Source organism: Larus michahellis, chromosome 1 (genome assembly GCF_964199755.1).
Source record: "Larus michahellis chromosome 1, bLarMic1.1, whole genome shotgun sequence".
In the NCBI taxonomy this organism is placed as follows: Eukaryota; Metazoa; Chordata; class Aves; order Charadriiformes; family Laridae; genus Larus; species Larus michahellis.
Window position 1 is genome coordinate 126,544,660 of NC_133896.1, and position 26,995 is coordinate 126,571,654.

A 26,995-nucleotide genomic window follows, 5' to 3' on the forward strand; every position below is an offset into this window, starting at 1 on the left:
CAATGTGCACAGCTCTTTTTTTTTTTTTTTTTTTTTTTTAAACCTTGAAGTATCGACCTCTTATTAGAATCCTTGATGAGTCAAGCAAAAGGCTTCCTATTTGATGGAAATAGACTAATCTCATAAAAACTTCCTACGGATACTGAGTTAAACCTATTGACATTCATGGAAGATTCTATTATTTAGTGGGCTTTAGATCAAGACCAAAATAATGAATATATTTCAGACAGATAGTGGTGATAATCTTTTAGACTTGACTTGTTCTAGAAACTGGATGTGGTGCTGTTTCAAAGCCAAGATTGACAAAACTTCAAGGAATAAATTCTCATCTAATTCCATGATGGTAACTCAGTAACACTTTTTGAGATCATATTCCTAGTTCTCACAACTCAGAAACAAATTTGCATCTTTGTGACCTAAGTTTGGCTTAAGGTCCTCTTCCATGCACTTCAATTTCAGAAAGTCATGACAAGCGGATTTTTAATGAACTCTGAATCAGCTTAGAATTTCACTGAGAGATGTGCAGGGAAATTAGACCTATATTGTGTGAGAAACTAAGATAATCTTCCTGTCATGCTTAGGTTTAAAAGGCTAGGTCTGTAGTAGACAGTTTGTAATGCTGTGTGGGCTGCGATTGAATAGTTGTCTATTTTTACAGCATATCTGGAGTACAGACTGTTCAAATGGATACCAAAACTGTTGTTAGACCTTATTTCCTTTAATTTGCTTATTAGCTATACTGACTCATTGCTGTTGATCTAAGCTGTGTTTTCTAGCCTACTTAGACAGGTGGGGTTGCCAGTGGTTCTTCTAAAACTATACTTCTTAAATAAATCGGGCCTGAGCGGAGACTGCTGTTAGTGGTGCCATGGCAGTGTGGTCAGGAGCCTTGGGTTGCTTTTTTGAAGTCTGGGGCAAAGCCTTGGGTAAATACCCTGTCTGTTGGTTTTATGTGGCTTCTGCATCACGTGGGTTGGGCTTCCAAATTCCTCATCCCAGAAAGAGATGCGGTACAGCGCGGGAAGTGGAAGACCATCAATTATCTACTTGCTTCCTAATATTTTCCTTTGCTAAGGGGTATTTGCTATGAATATATCATTATGCTTTTAAAAGCTGGATAGCCACTGTACTTTTTTTAGCTAGAAAAGTATTGCATATTCTGCAAGGAAAAAATATTTCTTAGAGGTAACTGAGGTAATTATTTCTAAGCATTGAACGCAACTCATAAGATGAGCAATGTGGTTTTGTGTGGTATGTCCCAGAAACGTCCAGGAAAATAATCTGCTACCTCTGTGGCAATGTAGTACTTCTGAGGGAAGCTAGGATGACGAGACTGGGACCTGTACTTTTATTTATACACCGAACAGGTATGGGCAGTGGTATTGAAAGCTTTCCCTCATGTCTCTGCCTCGACTCTTGGTTAGCTGGTTAGTGTTCTTGGGTTTTCTGATCTTGTAAGGGGAGGTGAGGGAAAAGACGATTATGCTAGTGATTTTCGTAGTTGGTTTTAAAAGAGCAGTAGCCTGAGTCGGGTCATCAGAGAAATCTGGAGGGTAGAAGGTATACTGACAGGAGAAGCATTTTCTGCAGCTCCTGGCTGCTGCCATTTGTGCCTGTCTGCCTCATGCACATGAAGCAGCTCATCGAATAGATAGTTCTCACTTTGGATAAAAAATAGGTTTTAATTTTCCTTGTGTGCTTTCAGTGAGCAGAGTTTGTAGAATTCTGAAAAATGGCAGGCAAACTCTTGATGAGGTTGGCCAACAGAATGCCTTTTTGTGTGTTTTTAACTTGCAATATTATTAGTCTTTTTTCATAGACAGGGTTTGCTAAGTTTATACAGATCAAGGGGGCTTACCAAGCTCAATCTGAAAATACAGTATTTTAAAATATGAGAGTAAATGGTAGAATTGAGTATTATAAAGGTTTCACTCAATTCCCCAACTAGCAAAAATGTTATGAGGTAGATAAAACACCAGAATTCAGGGTGGGGGCAACACATTCAGAGCAAGAGATGCTGGTGATTAGTTTCCGAAGTGGAGATAAATATTGTACAGTAGAACAGATGCAGCTGGAAAATGGGAACAGAGCATGCTCAGAAAAACGGAAGGCAAAAGGCTAAAGATGTAAGTACTGGCTGCTGCAGTTTTTGTTGTTGTAGAGCACATTAATTCTCACTGGGTTGGAATATTAGAATCAGTGGACCAGTTTCTAATTTCATGCTCATATTCATGCAAACCTCATGATCTTCAGAGGAATTTTACACACATGACAGCAATAAATTAATTAAAACCTGGAATATGAGCTGGAAATACTATATTATAGAATGATTAATGGCTTAATTTTTAATTTTGAGTTCATAAATAACTACATGTTTCATGAAACAGCTAACGTGCTTAGTGCACTTTGTGCATCTGTGATTTTTAACCTGATTTCTTAAGGAAATGAGGCTGATGCAATCACGCTATCTCTGTCATTCTCCTTTCTAATGGCTTTTGAGTTTGGTGGCACGTTCCAGTGGCATTTGACAGAGAGGTAGAAGTTTTGAAGCAGTTTAATCATTAGGACTTTCATGAACGTAGAAAACTGGGTAAAGGAAAAAGATCATATTACTCCTTCTACTGAGAGGCACATAGTATCTTTTAGATACCAAGGAATCCATGTGCACGTGGAGCCTCAAGATGCAACTCTGTACCCAAGAAATCCGTAGAACATCTGCCCCCTTGCTTTACTTGAGAGATACATAAATAAGGGAGGGAGCCCAGAAGGATGCAAAGCGTTTAAGAACTTTTTCATCAGTGAAGATAAAGATCAATACTATGGGGAGCGGTCTCTGACTTTATGAAAGTCAAGGGGCCCTGCAAGATAAGGCATGGCGTTAAGAGGCAATGGGAGCGTGCTGTTTGGTTTGAGCTGGGCTTTACACTAGCGCTGCCCTGCAGCGTGGCTGTGAAAAGCAGGCACTCGATGAGGATGTGAAAGCATGAAGAGTACTAAAGTTGCCTGCGGTTCTCAGTGTGGCTGCACAGGAGGAAACGGAGGTTTTGTGGTGGAAGATCAATGTTGTGAAGTTACAGGGTGCTTTAGGAAAAGAAAGGAGAAAAAAAAAAAGATTTTTAGACAGCAGGTCTTTGAATATGCACATGATAGGTGTATACTTTGAAAAAGAAAAAAATGAATAGTGCTGAGACTTGCTGTCTTAAGCTAGGGCAGATGTTTACTTTCAAGACACGTCATTTAGCTATCGTAATATATGTGGCACATGAAGAAGTGTTGCTTCTCCTTGTTCCAGCAAATACCAATTTCCCCATCCTTTCCCCAGCCCAACTGTGGGATTCATCAAAACAGCTGCTGACCACTCTTTGCCTGTTGGCCTGTCCCTGAATTGCCTGGCTGCCCTACGTGGGCAGGAATGTAGAAAAGTAAAAAATCCCTGGGTTAAGATTAACTTCTTATTGTCTGAAAAGTCAAATACAATCAAGTGGGGGATTGGCAAAAGGGACGCTGGCAGGTTCTGTATCCAGCGTTGAAACTGGAAGGATCAGACAACCAGACTAACCCATTTTTTTAGTTGATCCCTGTCCATTTTAAGAGGAAGTACAAGTAAACCAGCTGTGCTTTAGGGAGCAATTGGGCAAATGCTGCCCTTGTAAGGTGACAGAGGGGAGCCAGCTGTGCTCTGGCTGCTGTTCTCTTTACCCTGTAGCAATACTGGTAAGACTCGCAGTCCCCAGATGCGCAGGGGCACAGTGAGCCCCGGTGCAGGCACACGGGCTGGCTGTGCCGTGTCCCCAGCCAGAGCTGTGCGGCTCTGGAGTCCTGCCAGAGTGAGACGATGCCCAGTGAATGGGGCACGGCATCGGCGCACGAGTGATAAATCCTGTTTTCCACACGTAACGAAGCGGGAGAAGCAACATGCTGCAATGTCTCCAGCTTTCTGTCTGGTAAAAAGGGATGTGTCCTTCTGGGTCTGTAATACGGCAGCATCTTTAATGTGAGGGAGAAATACCACAGTGCTCGAGACTTTGCTCTAAGCAAAGAGGCCATGGAAGTGGAGCCAAACGATTTTATTTGAGGATAATCTTTGACATTTCTATTCTTCCTTATGCCGTTTATGCGCTTTGGGCCCTTGTCCAGGATGGGCCAAGCTGCACATTGAAAGGCAATAAGTACTAGGCTAATGAGTACAACAGACACAGTCATCAGCAAAGCCGCCTGCACGTTGCTGTATGGAAGGCAGGTAGGGATTCAAGAAACAGTTGTGTGGGGAGAGGGAGAAAGGGCAACTGTTCTTTTCAGCTTTGTTTGAACTGTTTTTTGAGAGAGACCAGATGAAGAGAATGACTGATCTTAGCAGTGAAGAACTTGGTGTTTAATGTTTGGTGGTACTTAGTACAATGACTTAAAGAACTTGCCTGTAGAAAAGATAAATGAGCCCATTGTTGTGTTAGGGAATCAAGCACCGAATACCATGGCTACCTCCCATACATCTGAACGCTGGTGCAGTGTTTTGTCTGTATGAGACAACTGTACCCTGCAACCCTTTGGGAAGGGGAGAGGAAGGAGGACTCCATTTATTTCTGTTTAAACACAAGTCTCTGCTTCCCAACAGCTCTTCTTAAAGTAATTTACTAGTGGAAGAAATGTTTCTTCCATTCTTACAGGAAAACAATGTGAGAATTTAGATTATTCATCATAAGCTTCAGTATCGGCTTATTCAACTTGCTTTGCTTTCTGTGGTAGGCACAATAGTGGCTGTATTGAAACTGACTTATTTCCTCTGTGATGTGCTTCTGAAGTAGGTAAGTTACTAACGATGCAAATAGATTTTAATTGTGCAAAAGCTAGACACTCTGTGCCTTGAAAGGCAGTACCTGATTTGTAGAAGAGATGGTAGAAAACAAGCTTTCACAAGTAAAATTGCTGTGGAGTTTTATAAATAGCACCATACTGTAAGCAGGTGGCAAATGAAAATGTTTTGGTTCCTCACAGCTGGCAGGGACGTTATTTTTGGGCATGGGGTAACTTCTGCATCACCTTCATATGCTTGGCTTGTCAGAAGTATTTGTTACCATCTACTGGTTGGTCTGGTCATTTGCAATACTTGTAAAAGCTGAGCATAAATATTGTCAGCAAGCTTTGGCTCTGGCAGAAAATCAGGGTCGTGCTTTTATTTTTTGGGTGAGATGTTGAGGCTGTGGTTTGACAGGTTGGTTGGCCTAGTTGAAGGGCTTCTAGTACCCAATGGGTCAAAAAGGCCAGTGCCAGATAGTGCAGGGTTTGGAATAAACTCAGTCTGGTGGCTTGGTAAGTACATTCTATTGGGTTAACTTTGTACTGGCAGGATTTATATTGAATCAGACTTGTCTGTCTAAGTTACTGTGACTTTTTGCTGGCTCAGACATCACTCATCTTTCTGCACCTGGTATAAGTATGGCATGTGCTCAGAATTAAGTGCTCTGGCTAACTCAGTGGAATCAAGATCCTGCACCAAAGCCCCTTCAAGATCAAGTTTGTACTGCTACATAGCCTAAGGTTTTTCTACTATTTTACTCTTTTCCCCCATGCTAACAGGTATATTTGATCATAGAACTGTGGCTTGACAAAGTGAGAAGTTATTAAATTTGCTCCAGCATGGGTTTCAGTTGTGGGGCAACCTAATTTCCATTTCCATGGCTTAGCGTTTGCCAGACTGACGCTCTGTGTGGCCAGCCCTGCTCTCTTCATCCTGAAATCCGCTGCGGGATGAAGAGCCTGCTCCCCAGGCGGACTGTTGTACTATTCTAGTCAAAGCAAATGTGTAACGAAGTCTCTGTAGCCCCCGGCAGCCCTCACGGGGTGCTTGTTCGGGAGAAGTGTGTACAGAGCGGTGGCTTTGAAGGCATGGGTTGGTTTACGCAGCCCCAGAGGCTGGGCATGCCATTTATTGGGTGCGGGGGCCTCAGGCTCCTGTTGCAGTTCAGGGACGGCAGCCCCTGAAGGTACAGCAGTCACGGTGCAGCTTGGTTACCGATCGGGGCTCGACTGCTTCGCTTGTGAGTGCAGGGCTCTCTGTGTTCCTCCCAGCATTAAGTCCAGTTGTATGGTCTTTGTTTGAAGAGAGGTGTGAGATTCATCTTCAGCAAGCAATAACCTTCTTAGCGGGCTGTAAATTGTAAATAATGATTCCTTCCTATTTTTGGAAATGATTTGCACCATCAACAGTTTATTGTGTGAAGATCTGAATGACGCAGGCTTGGAGAGCAGAGTGTTTATTGGATTGGGTTCCTGTTGCTGAAGTTGCGTGGGCTGTTTCAGGGCTCTCGCTTTGCCCTTCCTTAGGGCTTGTAAATCCAGTCTCCATTTGACTCTTTTCTTTCTCTTTCAGGACAATTATTCTGAGTGACGGCCCTTGCACGCGCTTCTGAGTGGTTATCATGGGCTTCATTGCCTTTCTGAAGACCCAGTTCATAGTTCACCTCCTCATTGGGTTTGTCTTTGTTGTGAGTGGACTGATCATTAACTTCATTCAACTATGCACGCTAGTCCTCTGGCCCATAAACAAGCAGTTTTATCGCCGAGTAAACTGCCGCCTTGCCTATTCACTTTGGAGCCGTGAGTATGCTTGAAGGGGATGTGAAGGCTGGGGGTGGGGAGGGGAGTGTTTTTTGTTTCTCTTTTTGTTAATTAAAGAAAATATATATATACACACATATATGTATACGTGCACAGACGCGCGAGAGAGAAGTGGTAAGTTAGACACAGAGCAGTTCAAAGCAGCCATCTTTTCTGAAATATTGGGAAAACATAAAAAAGTCAAGGGACTGATACGTACTGTCACTCTGTTATTCAAAAATGTGAGAAGTGAAGCTCCTCCCACCCACCCCCAACCCTATTTTGACTGGTAGCTATTACTGATTCTGTCTCAATACCATCTTCATCCAGCACCAGAGCCTGTACTAAGTGATGGGGAAGGGGGAGTTCACAGAGACTGCTTCAGATAGTGAGCATACGTGTGATACTGACCACTTACTTAGGAGCCCAAGTTGACTGTGTGATCTGCAGAGAGATGTCTGTCTTTAAAGTGTCTAGTGTGGATGACTCTATAGCTGAACTGTGTGACAACTTCAGAGTCCTCTTACACCCCACAGTGTCCATCTGTGACGCCAGTGTCTCCTCCTGTGAGCAATTTGTCACTCTCTTCTTCTTCTACCCATGGGATTGCTTTAGAGTGAGTGCAGCTGCGTTGCTCTCCTCTTTCAGACCTTTGCAAAACTTCCTCCCTGTGCTTGGCTTTTTCTTTTTCTTCTCATACAGCCTAACAGGGGATTAGATTTCTGAAATCAATGTTTAGAAGGCTCCTTAGTCCAAATGTCACCTCCTGTTTCAGGAGTGAATCATCTAATTTGTTTCCATTCTCCATCCCCTCCCAGTATGCATGGCCACTTACCTTAGTGCTCAGCTCAGCATCCAACTCCCACTTCGGGTAAATGAGTCACCGAAATGAGTACTTAGAGTTGAGCGGTCCACTGACAGGCACCCACATTTCTTAAATCATCGATGTGAAGTACTACCAACAAAAACTCTCCAAAGTGTCTAGTTTGGTTTCTTTTTAAGCTTCTTGTCCTTTCTGTGCTTTTTGTTCTGCCTATTGAGAATGTTGTCTGTGAAGCACAGGAGAAAGGAAATTAAATAGAGAGTGGCAGGCAAACTGTCAGGAGAAAAGGTATTGTAATGGAAGACCTTATAGGTAGAAACTTCAAAATTAGCTTGGTTGGAGGGGAGTGAGAGTACATGGGAAATTAATGGGGGTTTTTTATTTGCTTGTTTGAATTTCTTAATGTGCTTTTAATAATCTAGAACCTCATTTCATCCTGAAAACTATTGTTGCAGTAATAGTCTGGCTTTTCCGAGGGTATGAGCTGCTTGTGCCTTTAAGGCTTGTAGGTTCAGATGCTTGCTTTCTACCAAGTTAGCATTGTGCATGGAAAAATCACATTTTAAATGCTGTTACCTTTTATTTTGTATACACTGGAAATAACCTACACTATTGTTCAAAAAGGTTTGGAGGAGTTGAGTAGATAATTGGGTTGTACCTAGGATAACCCCTCATGTATAGCCTAATATAAATTAAATGATTGAGAAATTAAACTATGAAAATTAATGTAAATGTTATATGGGATTGCAGAGTGTCGATGGCCTGTAATGGAAGAGCTGACAGAATATGCACTTCAATTCTGATTTATAACAAATTAAGTAAGCCGTGTAAATGCGGCAGTTCAAATGCTGCCATTCATAATGAAATATATTTCATTATGTGGAAGCCTTTTGGCAATGAACCTGTAGGTTGGTCTTCTGTTCTGGATGCGATGTTTTGCTTGCTTACTCCAAGCTGTTTAGTTTTAAGCTGAGGGCGTTCATCAGAGCTGTCTGTAACAGAAGCTGCTCTGCCCATCCGGCAGAGGATCGGTGTGGAGGGGTTGGTACACCGGTGATTGTGTATCTGGCTATGTACTCTAGCCCGCTGAAAACCACGCTCTGTTCTTACCCTGTCTCTTCTCAAATACATAAAGCACCACTTCAGAAGGGGAAGGAGATAGACTCTATCCGGTGTTTGTGGCAGACGTTTGGGGAAAAAAGTCTGTTGGGCTCTGGGCTCAACGTAAACCCTTTGCAACGCATGTAATTCACAACGGGTAGCCTGTACTACAAGCTCTCTCTCCTACATCAGCTCCTTTTAGATGACTTATGCCTTTGGAGAGCTCAGCACATTTGGTTTAGTCCGGTTGCAAAAATAATCTCTTGAATGTTAGTACTTTAAACTGAGAGGTGGGCTATGCCTCTTGTTTGCTTTGTTTCGGGGTGGCTTGCAAGGCTATAAACCTGCCTGCCTTGGCGTGTGGGAACCCCGGCTACAGGAGGGGGTTTGTTGTAGAGAGGTGTTGCTTGTCCCCTGCAGGAAGCATCGCAAGTAGCACAAGTGTTCCTGTCCCTTCATTCAGAAGGATGGGCTTGCTGTAGCATCAGCAGGATTGGTGCCACGCAAAATAGCTGTAACCCACACACCAAATAAAAGGAAATGAGCCCACTCCCGGTTATAATTACATCATTTATCAGTACGCTTGTAAAGGACAATCTGTTTCCTCGTATTAATTCTCCGGCTCATCAACCCTCCTCTCTCAGTATGAACTCTGGCAAATCTCTCAGCAAAGTGTCCTCTGCTATTTTAGAGTGAACGGTAGAAGAAAAGCTCTGCAGAAAATCATCCACACCTGGCTCTGTGGAATTTTTTTTCTGATTTTGAAGAAGAAACACACCCATTTTATTTTATTTTTGGTAAGAAAATGCAGCAACTGTAGCAGGTACTGGAGATGTTCCTCCTTAGAACATAGACAGCAATGGAAAGGGAAACTCACTCAGAGTACCACACTGTGTTTGGTACCACTACTCCATTTTGCCGGCCACCTGCTTGGAAGAGCATAGCTCTCAACTGAGGACACGCTTGCTGTCCTCTTTTCCCTTTTACTGAGCCAGGATAACCAGAGCAAGAAAGGTAAGTGATCACATCCTTTGCAAAGGAGACAAAGCTGGAAATCAATGATAGAAACCTCTAGCTGGTATAAACTATTATTCTGTCTTTCCTCTGCTATATTTCCAGTTTACCAGGGTCACACTCTCTTCATCAGCAAGTTGCGTAACTATGTCGTGCCTCCAAATGAGTGAGTCTTGGAAATGACACAGGGGAATAATGTGGTGGATAAGTGATCACACGGGGAATATACATGAAAAAACTACTGCTGGAGAAGTTATGTATCCTGAGCAGACCAGGATTGGTTTTCCCTATCATTCACTCAAACACTGTGTTTGCCTTCTCTCTGATGGGTTCCAAAATTGGACCCACTCTTATTTGGCAGTATGGACAGATTACCTTGTCGTGATCCTGCTGATCAGAAGCCCTTTTGCAGGAAAGCGCTGCTCCATTTTGCAAAACCAGGGCCTCTCGATGGACAGCTGAAATACTGAGTGGCAGAACCTGATGTAGAGAACTGAGGGGGTGCCTTCCAGTTTTGACCCTACAAGTTTGTTGTAGTAGTGCAGGAAGAGTTGAACTTTTTAACTGCCATATTTGTGCAACCAAATTTTGATTGCATCCATATCTCATTGAAATGAGAAAATACCAATGACTACAGTTCGCATGGAAGCAAATCTTCCTCCTGGGAGGGTGAACTATTCTCATACTTCCTACAGTTGTCCCATGATACAAGCAATGCCTTCCGTCTGCCTGGTTGTACTGAAATGAGAGAAATAGGCTAACCGTAGCAACTACATTCAGTGTGTACTGAATTTAAGTGGAGGGGTTTTTATAAGATGAAAAAAGGGGAGGTGGAAAATAAGAAGAGTGGGTGATGAAGGAAATGTTCAGGGTGGAGTATGAGAGATGCTGGGATATTGGAAAGCTGGACAAGACAGACGAGAAAGGGCTCATTCTTTCTTTTGCAGTAAGACACAATTTACCATTCCTGGCTTTGCCTGGGTATTTTGATAAATTAGCCCAATTCTGTGGTGCTTTTGACTCTGTGTTGATGACCATAATACAGAACGATTAGAGTCCTGTGTTGTAATATTAAAATCTATTGCAGAAGATCTATGGCACTGTGTCCCTTTAAAAGCTCTTTATTGGTCTGTTTACCTCCATAAAGCTTGTTTCATGTTGAGTAAAAGCATTAGGCTGCATCTATGCATAATTTGTATTCCACCTGGGAGAAACTGTGCTCATTTAGTGGAGCAATCAACGGCTTAACTGTCTGTTTTCAGGCACAAAGTTTTGGAGTTTCTGTCAGTGATCATGAAAGTTCACATTCATAATATAATGCCCAAACTTGTCATGGTTAAAAACTTGTTAAATTATCTATAATGCATATATCTAGTGTGCTAAATACTGCTTGAGAATGGTGATGTTATTTGGTCTATACCTGTCTCAGCTCTCATTTCATCTCTAGTGGATTGGATTGAAAAGGCGGCAGTGTTGTTTGGAGTCAGAAGAGAGTAAGCACTGAATGGGGCTGGAGGTGAAACGCTAAATGCTTTTTGTAAGCAGCACCCCTAACTCCTCTCTCTGTCTTCATCATGTTTGTCAGAGTTGGTAATGCTGCTGGAATGGTGGTCAGGCACAGAGTGCACCTTGTTCTCAGACGAGGCCACGGTGAACACCTTTGGGAAAGAACACGTCATCATCATCTTGAATCACAACTTTGAAATCGACTTCTTGTGTGGCTGGACTATGACAGAGCGCTTTGGAGTGCTAGGGGTACGTGAGGCCACGAGCTTTCCCTTCATCTGGAGGACTATAGGTCTATTTAAAACCCATGCACATACAATTTCTTTGCATTTGAGTGTCCATCAACTCTTTGTCAACTGTAATGTCTTTGTTTGATCTCATTGTACAAATCAGCAAATGACATTTTTGGATTGTTATTTTTGTTTTTCTCCAAGAGTTCCAAAGTTCTTGCTAAGAGAGAGCTACTATATGTGCCCCTGATTGGCTGGACATGGTACTTCCTTGAGATTGTTTTCTGCAAAAGGAAATGGGAAGAAGATAGAGATACGGTTATTGAAGGATTAAAACGTTTGGCTGATTATCCTGAATATATGTGGGTAAGTACCGAGTTCCTCCTCTAGTATTGACTGTTAGAAGTGAAATGATGACAGAGATGCTCACGTGATACTGTAGCCTTATATATCAGGAAAAGGTCTGCTCATCTTCAAGTGTTGTCAAGGCAAACCTGTGCTCTGTTTCAGGAGGTCTTTTTGGGTGCGCTGGTAAAGTGTTGCTCTGTTTGCCTGTTGGTAAGGGAAGTCATTTGGGAAACAGTTCAGAAGCTTGCATAGGTAATTAGAAGCTTGACGATAACTTATAAATCAGGCTTGTATAATACTTGTTAATTTTGCCTGATCTTATTTTTACCTTTAAAAAAAAAATAACAGCCTATATTCGACTGCCAAATCTATATAACCCTAAGCTACGTTTTCTGAGGTAGGCTAAAAAGACACATACACACAAAAGTCTTTTCTGGAGAAGTGAGTGAATTGGGATGTGGAAATACACAGACCATGAGCTTTGATAGGAAGTTCTTGTTAGTGTGTTCATTGATCTATGAAATGACGGGTTTCCCAAAAAGGGTCTATGAGAATATATGGTAAGCTTACATCTGCTTTTGCAATTATGCTTTTCCTTTTTATTTTGATATTATTTGAAGTCAAGGGTGAAACATCTATGTTTCATTATGGGCAACGTTATTAGATTTTACTGCAGCAACAGAGTAATATAATCAACCTATTAAGCTTCTTTTAATATTGAATGCAAGCGTTTTGATAAATTTACTGGTTTGCTTTTACAGCAGCACATGTAATTTGGCTCATAAAACACTTTAAGAGGCTTTTTGTGCATTTTAAGTGATTTTTCAATATTATCCAGCATAGCTTGTTAAAATGAATAGTGAAATAGTAAGCCTTAACTAGCACATTGTGAATGCGTCATTTGTGATTTTCTGTCATTACAAAGATATAAAAAATAAGAACCTGGAGAATGTATTTTAAACTGCATAATTGCTTGAATATATGGATATGAACTACATTTAAAATATCCTGATTAGTGTGGGGGAAAGAAAATAAGAAAAAACCCGCCCAATTAAAAAATCTCAAGACTGCACTTTAGTTGCAAACCTATATGTTTTAATGATTCTACGATTGAGAACCAAGGACTAGTCTCTAGGGAAAACAAGTAGAAAATATAAATGCAAAGTGCAGTTAGCATTGATTATTTAAATCAAGACTTCCTGCTTGGTAATTTAAATGATGATTAAAATTGACTTGAGTAAATCAATTTCCTAATTTTTGTGCATTGTAAGTGCCACAATTAGGGCTGTCTGTGCACCCTTCCTTCGTGAGGTCTTTCTTACATGTGCACTGCAGCGCAGTCTGTACCTCCCTCGCCTACTTGGTCCAGAAGGATCACCGGGCCATTGACTAGAAGAGGGTGAGAATTTGGTATAGAGGAAAGAGCTTGCATTGCAGACTGGGGCTGAGATTGCAGTGTTACGCTCTGAACCTTGTGCCGCCCTCACCACTTGGTGGTGGTTGGTCAGATTGTCATAATGGATGTGCTCTCAAGGGCCAAATGAAGATTGCAGCACCATCTCCCGTTCCCCCACTAACAGGTCTAACTCTCGTGTCTGTGGCTTTACGGTCTTAACACTCATTTAACTTACCTTTTGTGGTGCACAGTATGTGGATACACTTCAGAGAAAAAGTCAAGCAACTGCAATACTGACAAACATCAGATACCTGGCGATGCATTCGACAAGTCTTTCTTTTGAATTGCAATGTTACAGCATTGCATGATACTGCTGGGAGACAGTAGTAGCAACATGCCCTTCTCCCCCTCCATCGCTTGCCAGGGATGCAGAGGTTTGTGTGTTCCAATGCAGCAATGTTTTCTATTGCTGGTGCAATGGGAATGGTGTCCACCCAGGGATAAACAGAAATTTACCCTAGGGCCCTCAGAAGGGCTTTGTCTCCTCTTGGCTTTGCATTGCTTCTGGTCTGTCTCTCTCTCTCAACTAGAGCAAAGGTAATATAGATGCCGGAGGAAGGACAAGTCGATCTTTTGTGCTGCTTGAAGTCAGTATGGGAGGATTCAAGGCTTTAGTAGTCACTTAGAATACCACAGTCAGATTGGTGCCTTACAAGATGAACAAGGTACGGGTTTTAGGGAAAGGCACCATTTTTTATGAACACAAATGATACAAATGAAATAGAAAATCAGAAAAGGTTTCAGACAAACAAGTTTGTCTTCAGATGAGTAATTCTGGTTGTACAGTACACGTTTTAAGTGAGGTAGCGAGTGATTAATATGTATTTTTCCTAAAGTGGTTGTGTACTGGTATTTGGATTGCTTTTTCTGACTTGTAGATTAGTCCACCGTTAGCGAGCCAAAGCCTTCAGAGATATTTTTTTAAGTAAAGGTTTCAGTTATAGCCACTTAGACTTTTTGTCACCTTAAATTTGGTACCAGTGTTGTTAAATATAAGTGTAAATGAGTTGTGAGGTGGTGCTTATGCCTAATACTTGATGATCAAGTGAGACAGTTGAAGTGTGTGCACGTGCGTGGATGTATGTTTATCTTACACAAATTTTGAGTATTCTGCTTGGTTTCTTTTGATCTCAAGTTGTCCTCGTTGTTGCCTTTTGTCTTGTTGTACTAGTTTCTCCTGTACTGTGAAGGAACTCGTTTTACAGAGACCAAGCATCGTATCAGTATGGAGGTAGCTGAATCCAAGGGATTGCCTAAACTGAAATACCACCTGTTGCCCAGAACCAAAGGTTTCACCACTGCTGTCCAGTGTCTCAGGGGAACAGGTACTTGCAACTACTACTTTTTCTTTGCATTAATTGCAGTGTGTTGTTTAGTATACTCCTGTGTAGTACAGTGTAGTATACACCGTTGTTCATTACGTCCATTACAACAACAATTACAAGTTGGCAGGAATAAGCGTTTAGCATGTCAGCCGTTAATTTGTGCCACATAACTCTCAGATACCAGTCTTAAAAAATAATAAACCTTTCATGTGTGTCATCGTTGCTTAGTTCATCAAGTTGTCTTGTGTTTTGGTAACACATATACTATGTAGATGGGAATGTCAGGTGGCTGATAGAGATAAATACAACACGTAAACACAAAGTAGTGAAGGACCCTGCTACCTGATGTCATTAATGCAAGGCTCGCACAAGGCCTTGTTGCTGTCTAATGTAAGGATGCCGGCAACGTGGTTGCTAGAATTGCTGATATAACAACCGTATTTTCTTTTTTGTAACAGTTTCAGCAGTGTATGATGTAACACTAAATTTCAGAGGAAACAAGAACCCATCTTTATTAGGAATTCTTTATGGAAAGAAATATGAAGCAGATATGTGTGTAAGGTGAGCATATAATGATGGAGGTGAGCCCTAAGGTGCGTGCTTTGGCATGTTGAATTGTATTCAGATTTTACAGGGTAATGTCCTTTGCTGTAGTCCCTTTTCCTTGTCCTTGAAGCTTCTCTGCAGGCTACAAAGACCTCTGCGTTTCCCCCTTGCTTTAGTTCGCTTTCATGTGTGAGATTCCATGATATCACCCAGCAAATCAGAGAGCTCTGAGCAGACTCTAAGCCTGGGTACGACCGCATTGTCATTACAGGGTTTCCCCAAATTTTGTGCAGTGAGGACACTAGTCCACATTTTTTTTTTCCTTTCTCTGATGGGAACAGAAAACCAACTGTTCTGCTCTCTTCCCGGTCTCCTGCGAGCACATGCATAGTATAAATAGCCTGTCCAACGTCAGTAGTCTCTTGTAGTAAATGGTGTAAAGCTCTTTACTGTGCCAGTTTCTCTCCTTCTCTCACATGGTTTGATTAGTGGATTAGAAGTTCAATCATGCTGAAATTCTGACATCGTATGAATGAGGTGGCACATTCCTCACATTTCTCATTACTCTTTTACCTGAAAGAGTAACTGCTAACACCTAACTCCATACAGCATGTACACACATGCACGCACACACACGTTTTCTCTTTGTTGCTTTCTCCTTGTTGTCTTCTGCTTTTAAGGCTTCCTTGTGATCGTAAGAACTACCGACCCTTCCCTGTTGAATTTCTTCTTTTTCCCTTTTATGTTTGCACCTGGCAAATGACGTGGTGGTTCTCTCCAAAGTTCTTTTGACAGTTCACTTCTTCTCTGGGGACTTCACCCACATCACCCACACTTTGGAAAACATTGCTACGTTCTGGTGATGAGATTGGTGTTTGATATTTAAAAGAAAAAAGGAAAAAAAAAAAAAGCCTTACTACCCCCACTCCTTTCCCCTGTGGCCATGGGTCTGCGTTGCAGATGTGTGGTACTGGCTCTAAACGTTGTCCTTCTACAGGGCAGGTGTGTCTTGCCAGAGCCTCCAAGGGTGAAAGACTTTGTAGGGAATCACACTGATGATCCATTGTGTGGAGGTATAGCAGCAACAGTTTTGTGGAACAAATGCTCCCTCAGGGGAGGGGAGAGTGCTGCAGCCCTAGTGAGGAAGGGAAGGACGTGCGTTCCAGTTGTGCAACTTCCACAACATTTTAGTCTTCAGTTAGAAAGAAGGCCGCAGAAGCCTGGGGAGAGGTGAGGTCACTCGTTTGCAAGGGGTTTCATTTTGGCTATTTACACTTGCCAGACATATTCCTGATGAGGAAAGTGAGCAGACAACTTACAGCTAGCAAAACAGCTGGTCAGGTGGCTGCCGCCTGTAATGCCATACTGATGGCAGATGCATGTAGCATGTCTAGCGAGATCTGGGGTACACGTGCATGGATGTACATCTCTATAATTAGACATTGAAGAGCAGCCTCATTCAGTTAAATATCCTATGGATTGCTAATGCAGATGCAAGTTGGTTTTATTTATTGGTGAGGTAGCGGGAGGAAAGAAAAATGTAGTTTTCAATAGTCGTTAGAAAAGGTTTGGGTTCATAAAATTCTGTTGAGGATGATGTTGACAGGTAAAATTACGAATTGTACCCTATTATAGAAACTAATGACTTTGTTCAGATAATTTTGATTTAAAAGATGTTTGTGGGTTGAATCAGCAATCTCAAGCTGATTGAAGCTTTTTCTCTATCTTGGAGAGGAAGCTGTGAGAATAAGGAAACTATTTTTACAGTCTTTATGCTGAAAATTGAACATGTCCTTAATGTGCCAGCAGACTTTGCTTAGCTCAGAGAAAGGAAGAATGTAAGCTCTTGTTCTTCGTATATGCATATGCAGTTACCTGTGCAGAGGTAAGAAGCTTAGCTCTTTGCAGAGGATCCAGTCTTTCTCCTGACTGGCTCCAGAGAAAATAATCAGCTAAATTACCAAATGTTATTTATTGCTGTGAGTACCCTCTAGTGGTGATAGCAATACAGCGATAAATTTACCAGAGAGCTTTCAGCAAATGACTTTTTACTGAGCTTTTATTGAGCATTATTTATATTAATTGAGCGGCTTCTCCTGTTAGAGCTAATGAAAGTAAATCTGTAAAATCCGGTGTTAAATTTGTTTATGGGATGCAGAAATTATTAGAAATGTATTAGAATGCCTTCCCTCTGCTGCTGCAGACTTGAAGGCTTTAGTTCATACTGCAGAAATATATTCCCTGGTTGAACCGCAGCAAGTAAGTTGTATCTGGAATCACTGAGTCTGGAGCCCTCCAAGAGGTCACCCTTCTGTTCTTATTGCCCTGCTATAAGAGGGCAATGATACAGTCCAAGTGGTGCCAAAATATGGTCAAGCTGAGGGTAAGGTGTCTGTGCCTGCCCTCTACAGACTGAGCAACTTTCTAAATTGATCCAGGACTGAGATGTGTGCCACTGAGAAAAGAGATGATACATTTGTGAGCATGTTAGTGGCCTCTCTTGGCAAATAAAAGAATGCAGGAAAATGGTTGGCTCTTCACCACTAGAAAGAGGCTCTTAAAAGGTGCCTGTTCTCGGTCAGGTCAGGTCAGTACCTGGAGCTGGGTGTAATTTTTGCATGCACCCGGAACGGCATGCCTCAATCTGTAGGGCTGGAGAGGCAAGGAGAGAGAAGTGCGGTTGCTGTAGAAGATGCTTTCCTTATGTATGAAGTGAATTTTTAACCACCCCTCCCATTCCTTCCAAAATGGGGTTTTCACTAACAAAAAGTAACAAACAATTATCCTGGGGTTTGCCACTTGCTTATCTTTTCCCAGCTCTGGGTGCCTCAGTCTGAGCTCACTGGGAATCAACCAGTGAGGTTCTGGTGAAGGAAGAACAGTGTTTGAATGGGAAATGCTTGTTTTACTGATGCGCTCTGAAATTGATAGGAGCTTGTACAGTTTATTTTCTCTCAGGAATCTTGAGTTTTAGGTGTTGCTTAAGTCCCAGTTCTCTGCGTTTCAGACCTCTGCCATCGGTGACAGTATTATCTGTAGCTTATGCCTTTCACTGAATAGAAGATCTTCCCTAGTAAAGGTCTAAAGTCAAATACCTGGATTTCCCCTTAACTCTTCTTTTTTTTCCTTTTTTAATGTTTCTACTAAACTAGGAGATTTCCTCTGGAAGATATCCCTCAAGATGAAAAAGAAGCTGCAAACTGGCTTCATAAGCTTTACCAGGAAAAGGTAAACAGATTTGCTTTCTTTTCTCTCTTTTGGGACTTTCACGGTGGTAGTGTATTAAGGCACTGAGTAATGCACACTATTCCACTGGATGGAGAGAAGAGATGGAAATATCATGTATAATTTGGCAGCCATCCCTCTAACCGCTGAAAAGAGCGGTACAGAAGAGCCCCTTGGCCACAGTGGGCTGGTGAGTGAATAGGTCTCAAATTGCTGGGAAACACAATGGGATTCAGAGGTATATCTGAGTTGCAGAAGACTAATAGCAATCCACTGTCTATTTATATTCTTCATCTCTTGGGTCTCTCATACATTTCTAAAAGCTTCATTTTCCCTGTGGGTGTCTTTAGGCACTCAACAAGAGTGATAACTGTATGTCAGGGAGAGCCGGTCCAGCTCTTAGCTGCAATTGTCCTTCGCTTTCATGTTTCTTCCACTGTCACTTTTCTTCTGCCTCCTGGTAATACCTCTGCAGTGGGATCTGCTGCCAGGGACGGATGTAGCACATGCTCAGCATGCCTTCAAACGGCTCAAAGCTTTTTCTCGTGTATTGTATTTTTCTTTTTTACCTTAGATGGTTAATTTCTTCAACACAGATTTAACAGTTCTGTGAGGAGGAGGAGGAGAGAACTGTAATTAATGTAGCCCAGACCTAATTGGTGGATTGTTGAACTTGAAATGTGTATCTTGATTTTTGTGTTGCTTATCTTTGTGGCAAAACAGAGGAGCACGGAAACTTTAACTGTCTTGGGCTTTCTTCTGCTGTGTTGACCTGTGCTGCAGCATTTCCAAGGTTATGCTTAGCCTGTAGGTAGGCAGCAGATTGTTCTGAGTTTCATTTGGTTCATTTTAACCTAATTTGTTTGAATACCTAAGCTCTAATTCAATTAAGGGGAGTGAAGTTATCTTACAAAAAATGGTAGCTATCATCATCTTCTCCCAGTGCCTCCCATTAGCAGGTGTATCAAACTAGCTTGTTGGGTCAGTTAGTGTAATATGGGATTAGATACCTTTAAACAAACAAACAAACAAAAAAACCCAACAAACAATCCCAAATAAAATTTGGGCTCCTTGAATCCTATCTCCTGCTATCAGGGACATGCCATCATGTAATTCCCTTGTGAAAAGGCTCCTGGACGTAAGAATTCCTTCTGACGTTGCCTAGCTGGAGGAGCAGACATTAAGGTGTATGTTCCAGGTGTGGTCTTTCTCTGCTTGGCTCCTGCTTTGTTAAATAGTGAATGCAGAGCTAGAGCAGATGGCGCACAGAGCATTCATTCATTCCGCTCGGTGCCATTCTTTGGGCAGAATGCTCTGCTTTGCTTCCAGAGGGACGGCTTGGTGTTCCTTGCTTGTGTCAGTTGTACCTCTGTTCAACTTTTGGTGTGAGGTGTTGCTGGGGAGGTATTACTTACATATGTAGGTATTTTATATATTGATCTTATAGTGTGTCCTGGTTTGAGGTAGAACAGAACCAATTTTCTGTTCAGTAATTTTACTTTTCAGTTAAGTCTCTTTTAACTAAGTGAAATTAACGGCATATTTTTCAGACAGTGTCTGCTGCTTACAGAGTGATAAGGTCTGATGTTTACAGTTAATACCAAAGAATGGTATGCAGAGAGGCTCTTGTTTATACTCATTGCTATAACAGCCAAGGTCAGCTAACTTTTTTGTGTGCCACATTGGAGGGTTGGAAGCAGACCTCCTGTAAAGGGTCGCACATGTGGGGAGGAGTGGACACAACAGGTGACCCAAATCTGACCCACAGGGTATTACATCCCATCTGCCTCATGCTCAGTATAAAAGCTGAGGGGTCAAAGGGATCAGCCTCCTTTCTTCAATGGCTGACGTCTGAGGAGGACTCTGTTCGTCTGCCTTTCATCCTGATCTGTGCGTTCCTGAATCCAGTTCCCGCCTGTCACTGAGTCCAGGCTGGGACTTTCCCAGTGCCTGTTGGTGATGTGATTGTCATCCTAGGAGCTCGATATTGGTTTTGTATATATTGTATATATTTCATTATTTTCTTATTAATATTGCTGTCTTTTTATTGTTAATATTTCATTAAAGTAGTTTTCGTTTCTTTTCAACCCGTAAGTCTCTCTCCCTTATTCTCTCTCCCTTCTCTTCTGGGAAGAGACAGAGATTAAAAGAGAGCATCTGTCATTTGTTTAGTGGCCAGCCCAGCGTAAACCACGACATGGTGTTAGCAATATGTTGTAACTGGATTCCTTAAAGTGCTCTTCCCGCACAGAGGGTATGTCCTCAAAAGGCTGTGTTATTGGCAAGGAACGCCTTGTTGTGCTCCTCAGCCCTTTATAAGGGAAGGTAAAAGAAAAACAGCTTAACTGGGGAAAAATAAGAAGCAGCCAAACTTGAGCCATCCTTGGTAATGGCTTGGAAACCTTACAAAACATTCTCACAAACTGAGGGAAGACTGTGGGCATGCTGCTCCTTTGGCTCATGTGTCTCGTGATTGCATCTCTCTGCAGGCTGAGATCAGGGTACAACTACTCTGTTGAAGTCCTGGGCTTATGGCTGGCACATGTCTCTGCTGGTTAGCTTGTGCTTTGCCTTCCTCTTCTGGCTGTATATACAGATTTTTCTGCTGCCCTTTGCTAAACCATGCTGACCTTATTGGAAGTGAAAGCGGGAAGAAAAAGAAGAGAGGCAGGTAGTGCCTGAATTGGCCTCTGGCCTTGACGCTGCCCTAATATTCCTAAGCAATTAAGAGAAGAGATGAAGGTATTTGGCAGTGGAGAGGCTGATATGGTTTCAGTTTCTGATGGTGGCCAAGATTGCCTTCAGAGGGTTAATATGGTAGCCTTGGCAGTCAACAGAAATGCCCAAACATGTGACAGCAGATGGAAGTCGATGCTGTGAACTCTTGATGGGTGTTTACTACAGATACTGTCCTTGATGTTGTCCTGGAGTTGACTATTCTTGGATTGCTTGGTGCAAACATTATGAACATGTTTTCTTCTATTTTCTTTTTCTCCCAGGATGCTTTGCAAGAGATGTATAATCAGGAAGGCATATTTCCTGGCCAGCAGTTTAAACCTCCTAGGAGACCATGGACTCTCCTAAACTTTCTTTTTTGGGCCACAGTTCTCCTCTCTCCTCTCTTCACATTTGGCTTTGGAGTTTTTGCAAGTGGATCACCTCTCCTTATCCTTGCATTCCTGGGACTTGTTGGAGCAGGTAATAAAAGCAGAGAAGATGCTACACCTAAAATGACATGTAACAGGATCCATTACCTCCAATAAATTCTGTATGTTAATTAATTAATATGAATGGGGCTTGCAGAAGAGTACTTGGAGCTTACTTGTAGTCTTTATGTTGTATAGCATTCTTATTATTTCAAGAGCTTTAATGCAGACAGGCTTGCCTTCATATCTTAGGCAATATGTATAGCAATCAATAGCAATTGAGTCTTGTAGCCCATTATTATGGTGCCTGAAGGAGAAAGTACTTTTACTGTGCACTTTATCTGTGAATTAAAAAAAAAAAAAAAAAAGCAAACAAAATACAAAAAACCCAAACCCTCAACCTTCCCCCTTCAAACAAAAAACCCTAAAAAAAACCCACAACCCAAAAACCAAAGGGCGGGGGGGGAGGACATATGCTTCAGCGTGCATACTACCTGTCCTGTGAATCAACATGGAAGCATTAATTATATTTTTAAATCTGGATTGTCCTGCTCTTTTAGTGCCATCTGACCTGTGATCCGTGTGTGGCCTCATACTTGGTCTATAGTCAATATATAAAATATAGTCTATAGCCTCACTGTTGGTCTATAGTCAGTACTGTCTTCAGGACTGGGTTAACTCTTGTTGGTTCTGCTTGTGTGTTTACATGTAATTTCCTAAATCCTTGAACTGGTTTTAATATGCCTCCCATTTCTCTGTTATATTTTAAAGCTTCCTTTGGAGTTCGTAGACTGATAGGAGTAACTGAAATAGAAAAAGGCTCCAGCTATGGCAACCAAGAATTCAAGAAAAAGGAGTAACTGACAGCTGCAGTTCAGCACATATAACCAGACTATGGTATCCGATTAATTTCAGTTAAAAAAACAACAACAAACACTTAGAAACTATCTTTTTCTTAATAACTGATGACTAATATTAATGAATAAAACTTGAGCCAAGAATGAAGAAGTTGGAGGCATCAACTGAAGAGAACACATCAACTTTCTGCCTGTTTAAGGATTACTGTAGTCAAACTATGGGAGAAAATCTGGGGTGGGGTGTAAGAAGAAACTAATTTTTCTTGCTTTGTTGCGGGACTTGGGGGTGGGGGAGAAACGAGGGCATTGGCCATGGCCACGTGCATCTTCAGATGACTGAATACACTGGTTTCTGTCAAGAGCACTACACTCACTTTTACAACAGGAGCCATTGAATGTTTCCTCTAGCTAAAGCCAATGTAATGTTTGTTGATTTCCAACTTTTTTTATTAATGAGCCAGGAAAAAACAACCCTTCTTAAATTAATTGACAGATGTTCATTGGGTTAGAGTCATTTTTGGAAAGGCTGTGTTGTCATGGCTACAGATTAAATCCTATTTGTATGTTACACTGATCCTTTTATTTTCAGGCAAGGTCTTAAAACTTCTGTAATGCGAGCGAATGGATAGTGGAGTTTGGAAGCAGTGCGTTATTGATCAGCACGAACTATAGAACAGATCCACTAGTATTAAAACAGTATAAAGTTCTCATCATATCTCCTGCTAACTGCTCAAGGCTGTTTAATTTCAAAATATTACTTCAGTCTTGACTGTTGTTTGCCCTGTTTCACATCATACAGGTACGATAATCTTGAATAGTCTGTTTGGGCGTGTTTTGTTTTCTGAATTAATGCTGACAGTGGGATTTGGAGTTGTGCAAAGAAGGAAATTTATTCAGTTTTCCTGACGTTTTCTCCTTTTATTTCTGTTCACGTCTCTCATCACCAAAGTCCAGTTCAGCCAACCTCTCTCAGTAAACTGGGAGGCAGCAGCAGAAACCAGCACAATAGTTTTCAAAATGTCTTCTTTTACAAGAATTTGAAAGGGAGAGGTCTGTATCGATCGGATTTCGAATACTGGCATCTCTTGAACTTTTAATGAGAGTTTTGACATTGATTCAGATGGGGCCAGGATCTTACCCTGTGTGCTGTAATGATAAAGTGTGCTGCACTTTGTACTTGGTCGTGCTTTAGATGTTAATGTGAAGTATATTGCAAGGTAAGCTGTGCTGTTAAGCGTTAGAAAGAGTACGGGGTCTCTTCAGGGATTTTAAATATCTTTAGTTTTGCTTGTTGACCTTTGGGGTTTTTTCACTGAAAATTAGAGATCAGAATCATGGCTGTACTTGTCTCTTGCTTGGTTTTTTTTCTTTCCTTTTTTTTCTTTTTCACAAACACACATTCTGAGTTTTGTAGATTGCTGCTGCATGCATAGCTGGAGAATTATTTGCAAACAGATGGGAACTACCTGTATAGTCAAGGCTGAAGGCCACAATCTGCATTTGGCTACACTCAGAAGTTGGTGAAATGGGTTGCAGATCTACAGCTGAGGGCAGAAGGTGACCCTCGGGGTCTGTATTTTTAACCCAGCTGCCACTAGAATGTTTATCTCACTTCTGTAAACAGCAGATCTCATCAAAGCACTGGTCGTTATTTTCATCTTTGCTCTGGTAACCAAGATAACAGAGTAATAATTTACCTTCTCTTCATATTTACTCTTAACTGTCGGAATGTAACCCACAGATTTTTCTGTTTTCAAACACTGGAAGAGCAATTTTGTAACTTAGAAAAATATTTTACTTGGGGTCATTAAGCGCTGTTCTGTCATGCACTTGATTTTTATTTGTGGTCTTTTCAACAGGAGGATTTGAAGGATGGCCTATGTTGTCTGTCTCCTGTTAAACTCATCCTCTACTGAATCATTGTACCCGTAGCCCCAGCGTTAGTATGTCATCTTTGTCCCCGGAATAAATCTTCCCTAAGATAGGGGATGCAACACTGTTGTTAATGTTAGTGGAATTTGGAATATGCGTTGGGATTGAGGAGAACAGAGCCTAGCCGTGACTCTGGTTTTCCTTGCTGGATGTTTTTTGTACTCTGTCCTTAAATATGGTTAGGCTTCCAAATGCTGATAGAGACAGCTCTCTGGCTTTTCCCTGTTTTTTTAACTGGAGGACTAAAAGCAGTGGGCTTTTCTTTCTTTTCTTTATTCTTTTTCTTTTTTCCTTAAGTAATTCAGTAATGGATATATTTCTTGCTTCTTAGAAAGATGTTACAGGTGCTGTACACTTGCTTCCTGAAGATGATACTAAATATGTATAAATTGTACTGGCTTAGCAGAGTGAGGCTTGCAAAGCAGGCTGACCATTGACTATGTTTTATACTTAGATTTTGAGCAGTATGTTAGTGGGCATGACAAAAATTTCACACAATAAGTCTCCTCTTAATGCTAAGAGGGGAGATGCTTAAAGGAGAAGGGAATTAATAGCCTTTCTTTTTACGGGATCCTTTTCTCCTCTTAGTGCATGTAACTCCCTGTTAGGAATCATGGGATTAGTGCATGTACATCAAGGGGAGAATAATCAACATTTCATATTTTCTTATCATAACTTATTGGTCATGCTTTCTTTTTGAAAATATAATAAATACATCATCCGTTACCTAAATTTTGCTCTTCTAAACAGACATATCAGTAACTATTTGGAAAACTGGAATATACAGCAATGCACAAAACAGTACAAAACCAACACAAATCTCTGCATTTTGAATTTTATCTCCTCAAATAGGGGTTTTTATACACACGCACGCACACACGTACACAGAGTATGTATAAATTAAAATGACTGGAAATAGTTGAAGTTTATGTCACTAATGAAGATTAGCAGGTGGCTTGGATTGGAAAAGTGAGCATAGATTTTATATCTTATTTTCTTCTGGTTTAATAGAACATAGCTTGTATATTTGACTACCAAGCCCTTTACGAGCAATAATAAATAAAAATATATCATGTTTTTTGTCTTTTGCTTTTCAACCATGCTAGGTTTAATAAACTTAAAGCTATAGGAGCGTTTTCTCTCTCCACTTTTCAAAACTTTAATTTACTGCTTGACTGTTTAGACTAAATGCCATGTTCTCCAGTATGGACTTGCAAGCTGACTGCCACGGAGTTCAGCATTGACTCTGAAGACGAATGGTTCTCAGACTAATATGGACAGATGCTATGCTCTTGGCCTTGGCAGCGCTTGTCATTGTCATGAAGATCAACGATGTTGCTCTCAAAGTGGGATTTGCAGTTCCAAGGTAGCATCATCTTGACCTACATCTAAGAACCTGGTGGGAGAACTCGGAGACTGCTGGCATTGGGGCATCTCTCAGTTAGGAAGGCACAAAAAGCTGATGCTGAAGAAGAACCAGATAACTGGTATCCGGAGGTCTTGGCTCGGTAGGGATCATAGTTCTCTGTTGCTCATTGTGGGCTGAGCTCTTGCTCTTGCAGTTGACTTTGTGTTACTGAGCAAAATATCTGTCTCTGGCACGAAGAGCGTGGGCAACGTTCCTTTGTTCTGCTTTAACTTATCTTGAAGGGCTCTACACTTAAATGATGACCAATGAATATAACTACTACCTTTGTCCTAATTGCCTAGTGTTCACAGAAAAAGTGAGTGTGTCTGCTCACTTCCACGTGATACCACTCGTCTCCGTCTACTGATGTCTGTATATTTGCTTGCCTGTATTTTCTGCAGATGGTTCAGTTACAACCTCTTAGCTGGAACTTGGAGCTTTCCAGTTCAGCCAGTCCTATAGAAATCGTCTCGCACAGCTGGGGTTTTGTCTTCCTGCATTTTGGTGCTGGTTGGCGTGCTCAGCAGATCTGCAGTGGCATAGTTGTGTTAAGCGGTAACGCAGCTTTGCTGCTTCAGAGCAATATTTTCTTAGGGAAGAGGAGTCCTTCCCGGGCCTGCTCACGTAGGCCATTACTACCTGGTAACAGGTCCCTCTGACATTGATGAAGCCAATAAGAGAGGGACGGGACAAGATCTTCTCTAACAGTTGGAGTAACTGTCAAGCAGGGGTCGCTGTAATGTCTGATAACTGCTAAAGATACAGTTTTTGTTAGGGACTACCCCAAAATCTGGTTTTGATTAAAGAAATGTAGGGTTGGAGGCTTTTAATAATGCTAAGTTCACAGTATGCAGAGTGTTCCAGATTGAAGACAGATAATATTCACATATTTTGGCATCTTGGAGAAGTATGTATTAACTAAGTCTAAGGGCAGGATTGGACAGACCTGGCCAAAGCGTGTTTCATTCAGATGCTGGAGGCCAATGCAGATAAAAGTGAAAAATCCATTCCTAGATTTCCTTTGAAAATCGGATGCAGTGGTGGAGCTCACGCCATCTCCTGGATGTCTGTGCACTTACATCACTTGGTGTGAAGTTTCTGGTTCACAGCAGACGTTTACTACACATTCTGGTTTATGCCTGTGGAAAGAAGCCCATCCCCATAATGGTAATGCTGAATTTGTAACTTGCTACTCACAGCTACGCTTTTCCGTATTTCTGAACCTTTTGATCCATAATGTGCTGCTCCGGGGCTGCCAGTGCTGAGTGAAGCCGGGATTTGAAGCGGGTAACAGCCGTGCTGAGAGCTGCAAGGTGCATGGCTGAGGGAAGGAGGAACACTGCAAGGTGCATCACTGGAAGGAGGAGGAACACCGACGGGTCCAGCCAAATGCTTGCCCTGAGAAAATCGAGCGATTGCCAGGAGCTTTGCAAACCAGAGATAAGCGTGTATGTGGGCAGGCAAACTCTGACACTAATAACGAA

At 41.7% G+C, this 26,995-nt stretch overlaps 1 protein-coding gene across 8 annotated transcripts in view; it reads left to right on the forward strand.

Moving 5' to 3' along the window:
- AGPAT3 (1-acylglycerol-3-phosphate O-acyltransferase 3) overlaps positions 1–24,048 on the forward strand; it is a 94,342-nt gene extending 70,294 nt beyond the window's left edge. For all 8 annotated transcript variants that reach the window (XM_074603136.1, XM_074603114.1, XM_074603125.1 and 5 more), the window contains 8 exons: positions 6,368–6,594; positions 11,118–11,287; positions 11,473–11,634; positions 14,244–14,397; positions 14,856–14,958; positions 18,096–18,171; positions 21,168–21,366; positions 22,086–24,048. In XM_074603136.1, the coding sequence (XP_074459237.1) occupies positions 6,417–6,594; positions 11,118–11,287; positions 11,473–11,634; positions 14,244–14,397; positions 14,856–14,958; positions 18,096–18,171; positions 21,168–21,366; positions 22,086–22,174 (1,131 nt within the window). In that variant the 5' untranslated portion in view covers positions 6,368–6,416 and the 3' untranslated portion in view covers positions 22,175–24,048. The remainder of the gene's footprint in view (positions 1–6,367; positions 6,595–11,117; positions 11,288–11,472; positions 11,635–14,243; positions 14,398–14,855; positions 14,959–18,095; positions 18,172–21,167; positions 21,367–22,085) is intronic.
- Positions 24,049–26,995: the final 2,947 nt, after the last annotated feature.